We start from the raw sequence: 16,284 nt of genomic DNA on the forward strand, positions 1-16,284 counted from the left end.
CGCCCGGTAATCTACACACATGCGAAACGATCCATCATGCTTCTTTTGGAACAAGACCGGAGCGCCATAAGGTGCCTTCGAAGGTCGTATCCTCCCCGTGTCTAGCAACTCCGTCAATTGCTTTCGAAGTTCTTCTAGCTCTGGCGGTGCCATCCGATAGGGTGCCATGGATGGTGGTTTGGCACCCGATTCCAACTCAATCTTATGATCCACCTCCCTCCTAGGTGGTAGTTTCTTGGGTAACTCCGGCGGCATCACGTCCTTATTTTCTACAAGGACATTCTTGATGACTTCGGGCACATTATCGTCACCCACAACTTTCTCAACTTGGTCCTCCATTTTTAATGCTCCCAAATACGTTGCCTCTCCTTTCTTTAGCCCTTTTGCTAGTTGCATGGCCGAAAGCTGCCCTATTGCTTTCGTCCTAGCTATCGTAGGAACCATGCATGGAGAACCCCTTTCCAAGATGCAAACCGAGCCAAAGGAAGGCATAGGAATAGCATTGACCTTCCTCATGAAGTCCAACCCGAGAACCAAGCGAAAATCATCCATTGTAGCCACCGAAAAATCCACTTGGCCATGCCAAGTGCCTAATTGAATTTCCACCCCTCGAACTATGCCACCAAGGGGCGTGGATGGAGAATTCACAGCTTTCATAAGACCACCTCCTTTAGTGATCGTGAGGCCCAACCTTCTAGCCTCATTTTCAGTAATGAAGTTGTTGGTAGCTCCCGTATCCACCAGTGCTAGTGCGGGCCGACTATTTACTTGAGCTTCCACATACATTAATCCTCGGTCATTATTGGAAGCCGGAACGACCTTAGCATTGAGAGCGTTAAGAAGTTGCAATGAACTAAAATGTTCCGCCCTTTGCTCTTGGCAAGAGGATGAATCCCGTTCCTCCGCCATAGCCGCCAATGTGCCAAGTTTAGGGCAATCACGCATTAAGTGTGGCCCCTTGCACACGAAGCATCCACTTTGAGAGCCCGTCGAGACTTTCTTCTTTTCCTCATAATTTTTTCGCGAGAGAGAAGGTTTGTAAGTGTTACCACCTTTGAAGAATGATAACTTATGGTAATCTTTCTTCTCTCCCCCGCCTTTAGCCGAGTTACTCTTAAAGCTTTTAGAAGATTTTGATGAATCCGTGCTCCTTTGGAACTCGGTTAAAGATTCGGCCACCACAATAGCCTCGTCTACTGTCTTCACTCCCCGACGTTGAAGTTCTTGCTTCGCCCAATTTTGTAATCCGTCGGTAAAGTGAAACAATAGATCTTCATCCGACATGCTCGGGATTTGAAGCACAAGGGTAGTAAACTCTTTGACATAATCGCGAATAGTGCCCTTATGTTTCAACTCCCTAAGCTTTTTACGGGCCTCATATACTACATTTTCGGGATAAAATTGGCGTTTCAATTCTCTCTTGAAATCATCCCAACTATCTATCCTACAAGCACCATTTTCTATGTCGGCGTGCTTACGTCGCCACCATAGAGCCGCGGTGTCCGTAAGATACATAGTCGAAGTACGTACCTTAATAGCTTCATCCAAAATGTTCACGCCCTCAAAATATATTTCCAATCGCCATAGGAAATCATCCAGCTCTTTTGCATCTCGCTTTCCATCGAACTCCCTAGGCTTTGGATAGTCGATCCTTGGAGCTGCTAGCATCGTGCTAGTACCCGCACTGGTTGACGCCTTCTTACAAGCGTCTAGGCCACTTTGCATATCCGCGCAAAGCTTGTTCACTTGGTCTTGGATCGCTTTGACAGCATCCATGACCTTAACCTCCAACCTCGTATATTCTTCCCTTAAAGCGCCTTGGTCTTCCTTGAGATCATCAAGTTGTTCCAAGGTGTGAGCTTCAAGGGTTGAGAGTGAATTCTCCACTACTTCAATGCGTTCCCCCATATTGAGAAATACCTCCTCAAGAGATCCACCGGTAGGGGCTGGTGGTCGGCTCTTGCTTCGAGTGTGTCGAGTTTTCTTACTCGTGGTTTGGGGTTCGACCTCTCGACCCCGTTCGTCATGTTCTACTTCCGAAATGCCGGATCCCACAACATCTTTTTCCGCCATCCCAACGATAGTAAGTGAGCAAACCTAGGCTCTGATACCAACTGTCACGGACTTGCTAATTTCCTCCAAGAACCGTGCGGCCTTAGTGTCTTCAACTTCCACCCCCGCGGTTATTACACTAAGTCAGTCTCCCGATTGGCGTTGATGTCTTAGAAAGGCACTAAGTAGAACACTTTAAGAAAGGGACAATGAAGGAACACAAGAGTTTACAAAGAAGGCTTTGTATTGAATAATGAATACTCTTTACAACTTCACTTTCTTGATTCTTCAAATGAATCCTACCAAGCTATTTATAGTGGTAGCCTCCTCAAATGGATGGCTAGGATCTTTTCTATCCAACGGTCTAAATTACACCTCTAGAATTATCTATACAAATATCTACATCAAAATATCTATGGACTAAACTAGGATGATCTAGATTAATCCACCAAGTGAGGGGCTTGTAGTTTCTAGAATGTCCCACCATATTCTAGTAATCTTCATGCACTTGTGGGAGTCTAGAATATTCCGGTTAGCCCCAACTCGTCAACATTTTAATTTCTCGATGATCTTGTGCCAAGATTGAGCGGGTCGTGACATTACGCATAGATTGAGGGGTTAATCAACAAGTATTCATCGATTATTTTAGGGGGAAGTGACTCAAGGATGACCAGATGTCTTTCTTCCCATCAGCTCGATTGGTGAATGGCGTCCAAATCCAATTATGCAAAATGTGGCATGATCGCATGAATATGAGGTGAAGTAAATTATTTGATGGCAATATGTTATACAAAATTCTGGGTCATTATTTCTTTCTTTCATGATTTACTAAGGGTCTGTTTGAGCCACATTATTTTAAAAAAAATACATTCTTAAATAATGATTTGATATCATTTCAATCACACATTCTTCAATAAAATAATACTACAATCAAATCAAAAAATTTTCCTTATTTTTTAACCATACATTTCTCATTAATACACTATTCAAGAATGTATTATTACCAAAATTATGTGGCTCAAACACCCCCTAAGCGCCTGTTTGAGTCACAATATTCCAAAAAAATGTATTCTTAAACAGTGATTTGACATCATTTCAATAACACATTTTTCAATAAAATAATAATACTCGCAAATAAAAAACTTTTTCTTATTTTTTGACCACATATTTTCCATCATTACACTATTCAAAAATGCATTATTATCAAAATAATGTGGCTCAAACACGTTATTTTAAATTTATGCAATATTTGTGTACTGAAAGGAAGCTTTCCAAGTAAAGATTGTGAGGATTTTTTTTATTTTTTTTACAAATCATGTCTATTTGAATTGTGTTCCAAGTAAACATTTATTATTTTTTTAATTTAAGCAAATAGTTGCATTTATTGAGCTTGTAAGTGTTTTATTGATGGTGACGTGTAAATTGGATGTTTGCATTTAGAAACATAAAAGACTAATTTGTATATCGATCGAGAATCCATTGTCCTAAATCGACAAGCAAAGGTCGAATCAGTCTTTCTACTGTGATATGCAATTTGTCTCTATCTTAGCAAGAAGTTATCGAGAGTAAGCGACTTTACTACAATAATTATACATTGAAGTGTATTGAACAAGACCATTGGATAAAGCTTCATAGCACGACCGTGTGAAAAATTAAACTCCATATGACTGCTTAATGGATTACGTAAATTCATAACGGAATATTAATCATTATTGTTGAATTCTAGGATATTTGACGTACCAATGACTAGGATCTAATTATATGATCTAATATCCCAATACATTAAGAGCTGAAAACAATCGAAGTATTAAACATGCATTTGCGTTAGGAATCCACCAACCATGCAAATGGGCTAATTAATCCACAAATTTAAATCTGATTCAATGTATGGAATGAATTCCTCGACGTGTTCTTGAAGAAATTATGGAAGAAAATGAGAATTAAGCGAAATATCAAAACGATCGCTTGGCCATGAACTAATTATTCGATGCTCGACGGGATAATACACATATAGATAACAAGTCTTGAAGATTGACATTGAAATAATATTGCTTGTGCTATTTTACATGATTCGAGAACGCAGTCATGTGCATTTAATGGAGTAAGACCAGATTCATAATTGGATCGGAGTCGAAGAGAATTGGCTTAATTATCGGAGTTTGGATTGTGTAACTTTGATTAGGTCCATTTGGTAGCCTCAAATAAAGACTGGAATTTAATTATGAAAATAATTGAGTTATAAAAGGTTGAACCCCAACCTTAGGGGCCTCCACCGACCCTACCCTGGGCCATCGTGGAGGAGGTAAATCGCAGGATGTGCCTTCCAGGAGTCAGGGTGGAGAGCATATGGATAGGCCAAGACTGTTAACCCATATGGTAACTCCTGCTTGCAACAAAGTCAATTGAGTTATAGGTTGCACATAAGGTGTACATGATTCGATTTGGGTCCTTTTTCATTTATTTTCAAATCAAAATTTTCAAACCAAATCAAACAATTTCAATTTTCAAACCACGGTTTTAACCAATGTTATAAAAATCGGACAAGACTAGCCGGTTCAACCAAAAACATCGTGAACCGACGGTTTAACCATGAATCAAAAAATCGGTAACGATTTTTCTCGAGTGATTTAATTTTTTCTACAAAAAACTTTTAACTATCTTAATGGGCCATCCATTGCAATTGAAGACCCAAATAACTTCTTTTATATAAGTGATTCTCATTTACCTCTCATTTTTAAAGGAGACTATTCTTTTAATATTTTAGTAACCTTCGAATATGGTATGCTAGCTTATTTTTAAAGGAGACTTCTTGCAATGTTGTGGTAATATTCTAATGTAGGATACTAGCTAATTGTCAATTCTAAGTATTTAGTGGTTTACTTCATTATTTTTATTAACAAATCATACACCTGCATAAGATTATAATTTTCAATTTGAACAAAGTAAATTATTTTGGACATATTAATTTTTAGTTTTTGATATTATAAAATAAATTATTATAATAAATCTAATTAACAAACATGTATTTACATTTACTTTGAATGAGAAAACTAAAATTTAAAAATCTATTATAGTTATGATATTTTTTTAGTTTATTTGTGCATTTATTTATTTAATTTGTCATACGGTTTGATATTGGTTCGACTCCAGTTTCATTTTTCGGGTCGATGCCTTGATCGATTTTTAAAACATTGATTTTAACGATATAAAGTAACATCTTTTAAATAAGTGGAAAGTTAAATACATTTGTTTGAAATTTCACCATAAGACTTAATGTTACATACGAACATATTTGTTTCAATACAAATTAGTCCTTGTCTGAGCCACATTATTTTCATAAAAATGCATTTTTGAACAATGTAATGATGAAAAATGTGTGATTAAAAAAACAAGAAAATGTTTTGAATTTGCATGTAATTTTATTTTAATAAAAAATGTGTGATTGAAATGATGTGAATTCACTATTTAAAAATGTATTTTTTCCAAATAATGTGGATCAAATAATGTCTAAAATCAATAAAATGATACAATTCAACTATAAAATTGAAACTTGCAAGGCTAAGAAATTTTGTTTCGGACTGTGACCCAATTAATGAATGAATTGTGCTATGTGTGCACAATGGAGGAGGGGCTACATTCAACAAAATTTGTGAAAATTATAGAATTCTAGACCTTTAAAGATCCCAATTCAAAAATCAGGTTCAAAGTTTGATTATTCACATGTCAGGTTTAATAAATTAAATCCACTCAATTCAAATTTCAAACCCTAATCTCTTCACCCATCCATTACAAGACTTTCCCATCCTCTCTTTCGTTGCTCGACGCCGATGAGTAATTAAACTCTAGGATTGGCAACGAAGGGAGCCTGATAGCATGGGGAGGTACCGGCGCTGACATAGGAGGCAACGCAGCAGCTCGCGACGTGCAATTCCTTTCTCTTTCCGATCTGTAGGCGGTTGTTTTGGCCCATCTCAACCGTCTTTCTCTTCGACGTCGACTGCATCGAAGTCGCAACTGATACTTCGCACAACTCTAGAGTCAGCGCCTCTGTTCGTGGATCTGTAGTTTTGCCGGTGTTGGCGTCATTGCATTTGCCTGGCTTCTGCGTGGATATGGTGACGGTGATGACATGGGAGGAGGTGAATCTGCTGTGGCGGGTATGGGGATTTTTGTTACATCATGGCTTATGGGTGGTGGTTTGTGGTGTGACAGTTGTTGTGTGGCTTGGTGATGGTGATGAATGGGGATGGTGGTGGTTCTCGCGACGACGAAGGGGGTGGAGGTGGTGAGTTTGGGGTTTTTTTGTTAGATGGTGGTTATGGTACGCTGCGGTGCAGGATGGTGATGTCCATATTGTTGGCGGCGACGGGTTGGTGGTGGATCTCGTGGCGACGATGGTGGTGGTTTTTTTGGTGTGTTTGGCGGTGGTGATGGATCTGGTAGCGACTATTTTGTTAGTGGTGATAGGGTGATGATAGTGGCAATGAAGTTGGTGGTGATGGTCGACTATTTGACCCGTAACTTTAAAATTCGATCATTTGTGACCAAAAAAGTAAATTGTGACTATAAGATTTGAAAATATATGACACGTGACTTATAATTTTTTGAATTTGTGCCCATTCATGACCTATAATTTTTCGATCCGTGACCTCGACATAATATGTGACCTATCAAAATTGTGATTTATGACCTCGAAAAAATCTGTGACCAATTAATTTGATGATATGTAACCGTTAAAAAAATTCGTGACCTATAGTTGTGAATTCGTGACTATTAATCGTATAACTGTGACTTTATTATTATTATTTAATAAATATTTTTAATTAATTAGTGAAAACTTGATTATTGCATTAATGAAACTTTTAACTGGATTTTGAATTATGCATACTTAACACATGATTGGTGAACTCTTCCCTTTGAAAATTTATCTTTTGTATGGGTCTGTAATAATTATATTTTTTATTCTCATTCTTATATTAATGTGGCTCAAACGGGGCCTAAGAAGGTTTAGTAGTGCAACACAAATGTGTGGTAACTTAGATTGAATAGTATTAAATTGAAACATTCTACATTGCTGCCGTATCTATAAAAGTCAAATTGAACCAACTCGTGAAATCTAAACTCTGATTTGACCAATTTGAAAAAAAAAAAATTCGATTGGACCTATTTAAAAAAAAATCTATGTACAGATATATCAATAGGTGTATGCGACATCAAGAATTTGCCTAGTGGTACATAATGGGGTGTATCGAATGATGTACACCCCACTTACATGGGTGTGAGACCCATGTAAAAGAAATGATATTTTATTCGAGTGAGTCCCTCGCCCATATAAGTGGGGTGTACACCATTAGGTACATTCCGATGTACACCTAGCAAAATCGCGACATCAATTGATGGGTTTACCCTGCCCCGAGCAAAATTTAAGCAAGTTAGTGAGATTAATATAACCTCGAATCTGAACAATTTTCGTAAAAATCTGGGGCAAATTGCACGGAACGAGGCTCCAACATAAGATCTCTACACAATAAAGATGTATCTACTTAATGCATCAAACTATTTAAGGCAAACTACACATATTTTAGTACTTAGATTGGATTGAAAAAGATAGCCGTGTATCGTATATTGCATATAGACTTGAAAATACCAATATAGATGTATAGTACTGTCCAACATTACGTGCTAGTATTCACATAATTTAATGGCATGTTGTGTCACATTTAAAGGGGAAGTTCATTTAAAAACAAACAAATCATATTTCTGATTGGAGGATTGATTCCTAACAAGAGATGTTGTCGAATGAAAATATAATCTTCAGCAAAACTTGTATTATAAGATTTGGGAAATTTTGGATCCTGCAAATTGATAATGAATTTTATAATCCCCTCCTGCTCTGTGTACCGGGGATGGGGATAATGGAGCATAGAGTCCTTATTTAGGCTGTAAACTGTCTTGTCTAGTTATGGCAAGGTATGTTGGTCTTATTCTTTTTCCATTTTGTTCGTTTGTATCTGAACTATAAAATGTACTTACATTTTTATAAGATTTGGGAAATTTTGGATCCTGCAAATTGATAATGAATTTTATAATCCCCTCCTGCTCTGTGTACCGGGGATGGGGATAATGGAGCATAGAGTCCTTATTTAGGCTGTAAACTGTCTTGTCTAGTTATGGCAAGGTATGTTGGTCTTATTCTTTTTCCATTTTGTTCGTTTGTATCTGAACTATAAAATGTACTTACATTCAATTAAATGAAAATTATGGTATAGCAACTATACTGTTTTTTTATTCATCTTTGGTTTTAGCACTTTTTATATAGTTAAGAACAAAGCAATTGAAATACTTGGATTTACGCTCTCTCTCTCTCTCTCTCCAATTGAAATCAGGGTCCAAGCCTTGCTATGTTAGCGACTGTATATTGAATGTTTTCATCTATCTTTGGTTCGATAATTTTGTATGAATATTTAAGAAGCAAGGCAATTGAATACTTGAATTCATGCTTCTTTTCCAATTGAAATCAGGGTCCAGGCCTTAATATTGTCACCTACAAGGGAGCTGGCTGCTCAAACAGAGAAAGTAATATTGGCCATTGGTGACTATATAAACATTCAGGCTCATGCATGCATTGGAGGCAAAAGTGTGGGTGAGGATATTAGGAAACTGGAGCACGGAGTTCATGTTGTCTCAGGGACCCCAGGCAGAGTTTGTGATATGATCAAGAGGAGAACTCTAAGAACTAGATCCATCAAATTATTAATTCTTGTGAGTTTATGGTCGTTTTCATCCATACATTGTTCTAATTTTGTATTTTATGTACTTATTTTCATTGTGATGTGCATCGGTTCAAAGGCCACATAGCTTCGTTCGTGAAGATTATATAAATGATTTAATTTATACATAGATGGAAACGAGTGGTTAAATAGATAGAAATGAATGGTTTCTGGGTATGTTGGAATGTGTGGTTGCAAAAGAAGTTTGACCATTTATAAATGTCTTATAAATTAGCCAAATGAAGGCTTATTAGGTCATATTCTCAATTCTTGACTTATTCAAGCGTATATGATTCTTTATATATTTTTCTTTTCGAAATTTGTCAGGATGAATCTGATGAAATGTTGAGCCGTGGATTCAAGGATCAGATCTATGATGTCTACAGATATCTTCCACCAGAGCTTCAGGTGACTCCCGTCTGTATGTGTAAATGTTATGTGTCCCTCTTAGGTCAGCTTATATAACTGCAAGATGATATGATCTTTTTCTTTTTCTTTTTCTTTGTATTTTATGCTTCTGGACTGAATGGAGAATCAAAGTTTATGTTTTTGCATTTCGTTACTCTCATCTCACCAAAATTAAATGACTAATGAGCATAGAATATGGTTTATTAATTGGCATACAAGTTGAGCTTGAAATCAAATTGGCATGCAGGTTGACATGTGCATCATTGTCCCTATAAGGTCAAGTGACATGCCATTCTTCCAAAACATAGGATACGAGCAACATTGCAATGAATAAATAACATTATGCATGTGTGCAGCAAGTCCTTGGTTTTGTTTCCTGCTCGTGTATTTCTGAAATTACGTTTATTTTTTTTATAAACATATAGATCTTATATTTACTACCTTCTTATAAATAGAGCATAAGATAGTAGTAAAGATCAATTTTCTTATCTTTTACTGCTCCTTAAAAAGTTTCAAATAAGGCAAATTATCAGTCCAAATCTTTGCACGTGGGCGGGCTAGGCATAATTTTATCATATTATGAGAGTTAATATTTCACTTCATTGAAAATTCCTATAGATAGAGTAAAGCTTTAAAAATCTTGGGATCTAGCTTAAAAAACTGAAAGAAATATTTTAGCTAAAAAACTTGATGAAAGGTTGTAAATTGATTTTGTTAGAATATAGATTTACTGGTTCTGAATTGATTGGTTCATGATATCAATGTTTAAAACTGCTAAATTGTATACGAGGCATTTTAGCTCTGTAATGGACAAGCCAATAAAATAATTCAAAGGAAAATAGGAACGAAAACCATGCTCATAATAAGCATAAACCATCTTGAAAATACTCAATAATAAAAAAACAAAATTAAACTTAAGACATGCAAGAAAATATGAAATAGATTTATAAATCAGCAAGTTCCATTACGTATTTGATTTCCCAATCACGATCCTAATCTAGTTATATTTCTGTTATCATCCTCTATTGCAATAGTGCCTTTTGTTTCCGTTCCTCTAAACGTGTACGTGCATAAAATGGGGAAAAAACTGTAAAAATGCTTCAGACAATAAAATAAATAGCCCAAAAGGTTGAGTTCGGTAGAAAAAGTCCAGAAAATACGTGACAAACTAGTGCATACTTCAGTGTCCCTGAATCTTAGCCTCGAGGTGTTATCCTTGACAAATGACACTAAAATATAAGTTTCAATTGTTCAATAAAAGCTTCACCCGAAGCGAGTCTCAAAACACAAGTCAAATAGCCTGACAATGCTTACTATACCAATTGGTTTGGTTGAATCCTAAGATGCATTTGATTTTTGATTCAAATTCAATGCAATTTGCCCAAGTAACTTGAATCATTAATTCTTGATAAGTACAATGTGCATATCACTCTGTGATTTAGTGTATCTCATCTAATTGCATCCCTCTGTGGTGGATTTTTGCAAATTGGACCTGTATTGTGCTGTTTCTCCCTGCACAGACTATTTATGATGTATAATACGATTCAGGTTGTCTTGATTTCTGCCACTCTTCCTAACGAGATCCTAGAGATTACAAGCAAATTCATGACAGATCCTGTCCGCATCCTTGTAAAACGTGATGAATTGACCCTAGAGGTGAGCATTTTTTGATAATAAAATATTTTGCAAGATCTTTCAGCCTATTGAAATATTAACCGACAAAATACACTTTCCAACAAACATCAGAAGCAAGGGATCGGTTTCTGATTCTTTTGGAACTTAGAGTTGTGATTTGGCTTGATCGAGCTCAAAATGTCTCTTTTTAGCTCATGTGACGGCTAATCTGTTTTTTCAAAATGTACGGAACCCACTGTATCCTTTTTGTTTGCTGAATTACGTTTATATTGTCACAGGGCATTAAGCAATTCTTTGTGGCAGTAGAAAGAGAAGAATGGAAATTTGATACTCTATGTGATCTGTATGATACCCTTACCATCACTCAGGCTGTAATCTTTTGCAACACAAAGCGAAAGGTAGAAACTTATATCTTTTCCTTTTTCAGTGTTTAATGGTGATTTCTTCACTGTGAAAGACACATGTCCAATGGTTAGAATACAAATTGAAATCTTGAAATGATCTTTTTAGCAGCACATTTTCACACCTTCATCAGTAGTTTGTGATCCTCTCTCCTCTCTCCTCTCTCCCTACCTCTCTCTGGGCTGGTGTTCTTTAATTTGATTTTATTATATATACTCAAGAATTAAACAGTTCAGTACCTTGTTGCGTCAAAAAGGAATACAACAGAAGTGCCAATATTCAATATTAAGTATGTTTTTCATTACCATTCAGAACTCCATAGAGAATTGAGTCACTCTATGATCTTTCCTCATGTTTCACAGAGTTGGCCGAGGTACTAGTGTTTTAGGCTTTTAGTGTTTGCAATCTTCAAAATTGAGGACGTGGGGACACTGCTATATCATTATGTGTGAGATGTTGATGTGATTTTGTAGAAAAAATTGTTTTAGAGGATGGGTATGAGCAAAACGATATATTTTTATTAGATTTTGAAATAAAGTTAAAGATTTTGGTTACTTCAAAATAATGTTGGTTCAAAATATTACATATGGATCACTGAAAGTTGAGACACAGGCACATCTGTACAAAAAATATTTTAATAGATCTGAAACTGACCGTACGAAGTCTGATTCCTTGGGTTAAAGTCATTTTTATTTTTTCAATATCCGCCCTGCCAAATTACCCTCATATTAGTATTTCACTATGTGCATAGCATTTAAATTCTTTGATTATGAAAACTAACAACAATAAATATATATCATGATTGCAAATATTAAATTGACGAGAGAGTATGTGGTGCACTTGTAGTTTTACTTGTTCAGACTGCAAACAAGTTTTGGTGTCTCAATTTTCATGTCAAGAAATATTATTGGGAATACAATTAATCAATTGCAACTCTAGGAAATACCAACTCTTCTAAGACCAAAATAAATAAATTGATAAATGAGAATAAAAAAAAGTATTAATATGCAATCTTGCAATAAGGAAAATGGCGTAGATGAACCCTGAAGGGTAGCCTAGTGATCAAGTATTGAGTTTGCTCCCTAATGGTTACTAATTTGAGTCACCTCAGGGCCATTGAAATGAGTATCTGACTGTAAATTTCAGGGTCCAGTGGGATTAATTAAAGCGCGCGAAAGTTGGCCTGAACACTCACGGTCATAAAAAAAGAAAAAAAAGGAAAAGGAAAATGGTGTAGACGCTGGTATCATGGTACTTTTGTAATTATTTATTTTCCTTGTATTTTATATTGTATCTCTTTATGTGTGACAGGTGGATTGGCTGACAGCAAAAATGCGTGAGAATAACTTTACTGTCTCGTCCATGCATGGAGACATGCCACAGAAAGAAAGGGATGCAATTATGGCAGAGTTTAGGTCTGGTCAAACTCGGGTTCTTATAACCACAGATGTTTGGGCTAGGGGGCTGGATGTTCAACAGGTAAACTCTACTTCCATACTTCTTCCTCTTATATTTCTTTCATTTCAAGAAGGTCAAACTCCGTTTTCCTACCTTTTTATTTAAAAAAAATAATCCATGTCTGTATATCCTAGCTACCAAAAGCGAAGGATCTGTTTCCTTACCCATACAATTTGTTAGTTGTTAGATAAGTCCTCATGGCTATATTTAATATATGCTTTGAAAGATCCTGAATATAGTCTCGAAACAGAACAAAGAATCGCATAAAAAGAAAGTTAAGTTTATATGTAATTGTAAACTTCTCTTGATAAATTTGATACCTGTGCATTATTAGTCCATAGTATACCCTGAAACTAAAAAATAAGCCTCATAAAATGAATGCAAATACGTACTGTATTGCTGCACAGTTTCACGTGCAGTCATTTAGGTGAAAAAGAGAGGTAACGAGTAGGAATGGAAGGTTTCTTATTGACAGTGAGAAAGACCCCATATTTGTCATTTTGCATTTCGCCATGTACTTCTATTATATAGAACTATTGGATTAAGTGCTTAGGTCCCGTTTGATTCTTATCTTTATCAAAATACATTTTTCTTTCTCTTCTTTTTAACCACACATTTTTCATTAAAATAATATTACACATATATCGAAAACTTTTCCTTATTTTTTATCCACACATTCTCCATCAATCTACTATTCTAAAATTCATTTTTCCATAAAAATGGGTGCCAAATACTCTCTTATATGTGTTTCATTATAAGCTCTTTATAGTTTCAAGGTCAAAGTCAAAAATTTTAATTGCACATTTAGGAGGACCACAACTATTAGCCTCTTATCCACCACCCATTTCTATCATTATAATTTCAGCAACTTAATAGCGATACCCAAACAAGCACTAAGTTGGAATCATGTGCGAACATTGGTTTTAGTATCATTTTGCACAGAATATCTGATTCTTAGTTAATTTAGCTGGAAATTTCTTTACATCATACCATATCCAGTACAAACTAATATGAGTGCATATATTGCATGGCTAAAAGTTATGAAGTTTATCAAAATGCATTTAAATCTCCTCTCTAATACTTGATATTTCAAATGATATTTTTGAAAGAGATGTTAAGATATGTTATTAGGGTTATATATGTTGACTTTAAATATTAGAAAATGTTTACTTGTTTATTAATTAATTCGGGAGGAAACTAGTTGAGTTAAAATGAATTAATTCATATGGATATGAAGTATGGAACATGCACAAATATAAACACAGAGATGTTTTAGTTTTTTCCAAAGAATAGTGCAATGATGAACTTTTCTTTTATTTGTATTTAGGGGGTCTTATGGTTATGAGACATGACTAGCGGAAAAATGAAATCAGATAGTTTCTATTTCTAGGAGGAGCACTTTGTAATGTTGTATCTTCATGGTCCAGTATCGCAATATTCAAAGTCTGATCGCCATTTGTTTGTCCACCAATCTTTTTTTTATACTTTTTGTAGGGAAAAACTCAGCAGTTATAAATTGTGTTTAGAATTCTGAAAAATTTACATCTTCATTACATGGGACATTGCCAGTTTTTCTACAATGTGGTAGCATATGGATTGAATCCTCTTTTTTCTTCTCTCTGTTTTACATGCAAATGGTGTGTGCTGAAGATGTGCTGTGTTATAATGTGTAATATAAAGGAAATGGTCGTATGCTGAGTTGTATGATGGAGCGTAATGTCATTTGCCTGTTCATATTTCATTCTTGTAGGTTTCCTTGGTGATCAATTATGACCTTCCTAACAATCGAGAGCTTTACATTCACCGCATTGGACGATCTGGCCGTTTTGGAAGAAAGGTACTTGCACATTCGTTCAAGTTTTCAGCTTGATTCTCTATATGTTCATTTTTCGAGTTGCTTAGCATGATTTTTAGATGTTTCCTCCTCGTTGTTCACTTTAGTTCTTGGCACAAAAGTTTAAGAACAGTCACTGCCCTCTATATTCAACTGCCGAAGTTTAATGAGTTTGAATTTGTGAACGTATTTTTCATAATTTTTTGTGAGTAATTTTGAATACGCAAGTTTTTTGATCTTAATGCTATATTTTTGGGTCATGACCTTCTTCATGAAACATCTAAAAACTAATGATCCTTGATTTTGTGACTCGGTCAAAGCTTGCACAAACAATCTAGTGTGTTCGAGTCAATTACTGTTTAGTTTGAGTCTGAGTTTTGAGTTTTAACATTGATTTAGATTGTATTTCTTTCAACGCTTGGATATCTGGGTATTAACTGCCCGGCTGTTCCAACAAACATCAACGGAAGCTTGTTAAATGTTCACTTTATGATGACATGCAGGGTGTTGCAATTAACTTTGTTAAAAGCGATGACATCAAAATCTTACGAGATATAGAGCAGTACTACAGTACCCAGATCGATGAAATGCCTATGAATGTGGCGGATCTAATTTAATCTTGGACTCCCAGGGCAATAGAGGAGATAAAGTTTCAATTTGACAAAGAAGATGTGCTTGCTACTTGTGAATTTTGCCTTTGGTTAACTATCGTCTTTGGAATTTGTCGATGAAAATGAACTCTTGGATTGATTTCTAGTTTTTAGCTTTCAGTGATTTTTTTATTTTACGTGAAATCATTTTAGTTAATTCATGTAATGTTTATCTTGGTCTTGATTTTTAGTGTGCCTGTGGAATTTTGCTGGCTTGAATTTATGCATTTTCGAGAGTACCTTCATGTCTTCACCGTTTCCATTTGTCCATTTGTAGGAATTAGCCCTGTCTTCAATGGATTTTTGTTAAATTATTTAATTTGAAAAATCTGAAGTTACTATTTTACTCATTTTAAAGTTAGTCAGAATTTGGTTAGGTTAAAGTCAAGCTTTTTAATCAATTGATGGATTTATGGGTGGAAATTATCCATTTGTCCTTTTGTTGCAATTAAATAAAATTTTGAGATTGTGGGCAGCACAAATGAAAGGTATGAATAAAATATGCCAAAAAATAAAAGGTTTGAGATCGTAACTGCTATTATCCCTTAATTTTGTAATCATTTTGTGAAAGTTTGAAAATCATAGCTGTATTCCTTCGCTGTGATGAAACAAGGATCTGGCAACGGGGGCACGACATGGTAGCTTATTAATTCAATACGTAAATATCAACAAAATTGTAGATGTTTGGACATCTTTAGGAGTTGAGTAGTTAAAATTGTAGATGTTTGGACATCTTTAGGAGTTGAGTAGTTGCCCATCATTCCCTTGTTCGATGAGAGAGGACTCAACCTCTATATGATTAACGTAGAGTTTGGTGGATTTTAACTCAATAGAACAATATGTTACTATTGAAAGAATTGAAATCTTAGATCAAAACAATTTCCGACAAGTTAAAATGCAAATGCATGTCTAGAATTATTCGATATGTATAAATTTTTTAAATGAAAATTGAAAATTTAATGGAAGTTAAAAAGTAAAACTGTCTACAGGGATTCCTGTGCTATAAAAGAAAAATGTGGGGATTTCAACCGTCAAAGTATTAGATTGAGGACCTACTTGATACATTTCCAATAAA

The 16,284-nt window shown here is 35.4% G+C and overlaps 1 protein-coding gene across 1 annotated transcript; it reads left to right on the forward strand.

The window, feature by feature from the left end:
* The first annotated feature begins 6,282 nt into the window (after positions 1–6,282).
* On the forward strand, positions 6,283–15,458 carry LOC111403117 (eukaryotic initiation factor 4A-3-like). Its single transcript, XM_023031508.1, has 9 exons — positions 6,283–6,348; positions 6,390–6,491; positions 8,545–8,814; positions 9,150–9,230; positions 10,779–10,886; positions 11,144–11,263; positions 12,579–12,746; positions 14,476–14,562; positions 15,063–15,458. The coding sequence occupies exons 1-9, from the start codon at positions 6,283–6,285 to the stop codon at positions 15,174–15,176; spliced, it is 1,116 nt and encodes a 371-aa protein (XP_022887276.1). The 3' UTR covers positions 15,177–15,458.
* The last annotated feature ends 826 nt before the right edge of the window (positions 15,459–16,284 follow it).

This window comes from Olea europaea, chromosome 1 (genome assembly GCF_002742605.1).
Source record: "Olea europaea var. sylvestris chromosome 1, O_europaea_v1, whole genome shotgun sequence".
Lineage (NCBI taxonomy): Eukaryota > Viridiplantae > Streptophyta > Magnoliopsida > Lamiales > Oleaceae > Olea > Olea europaea.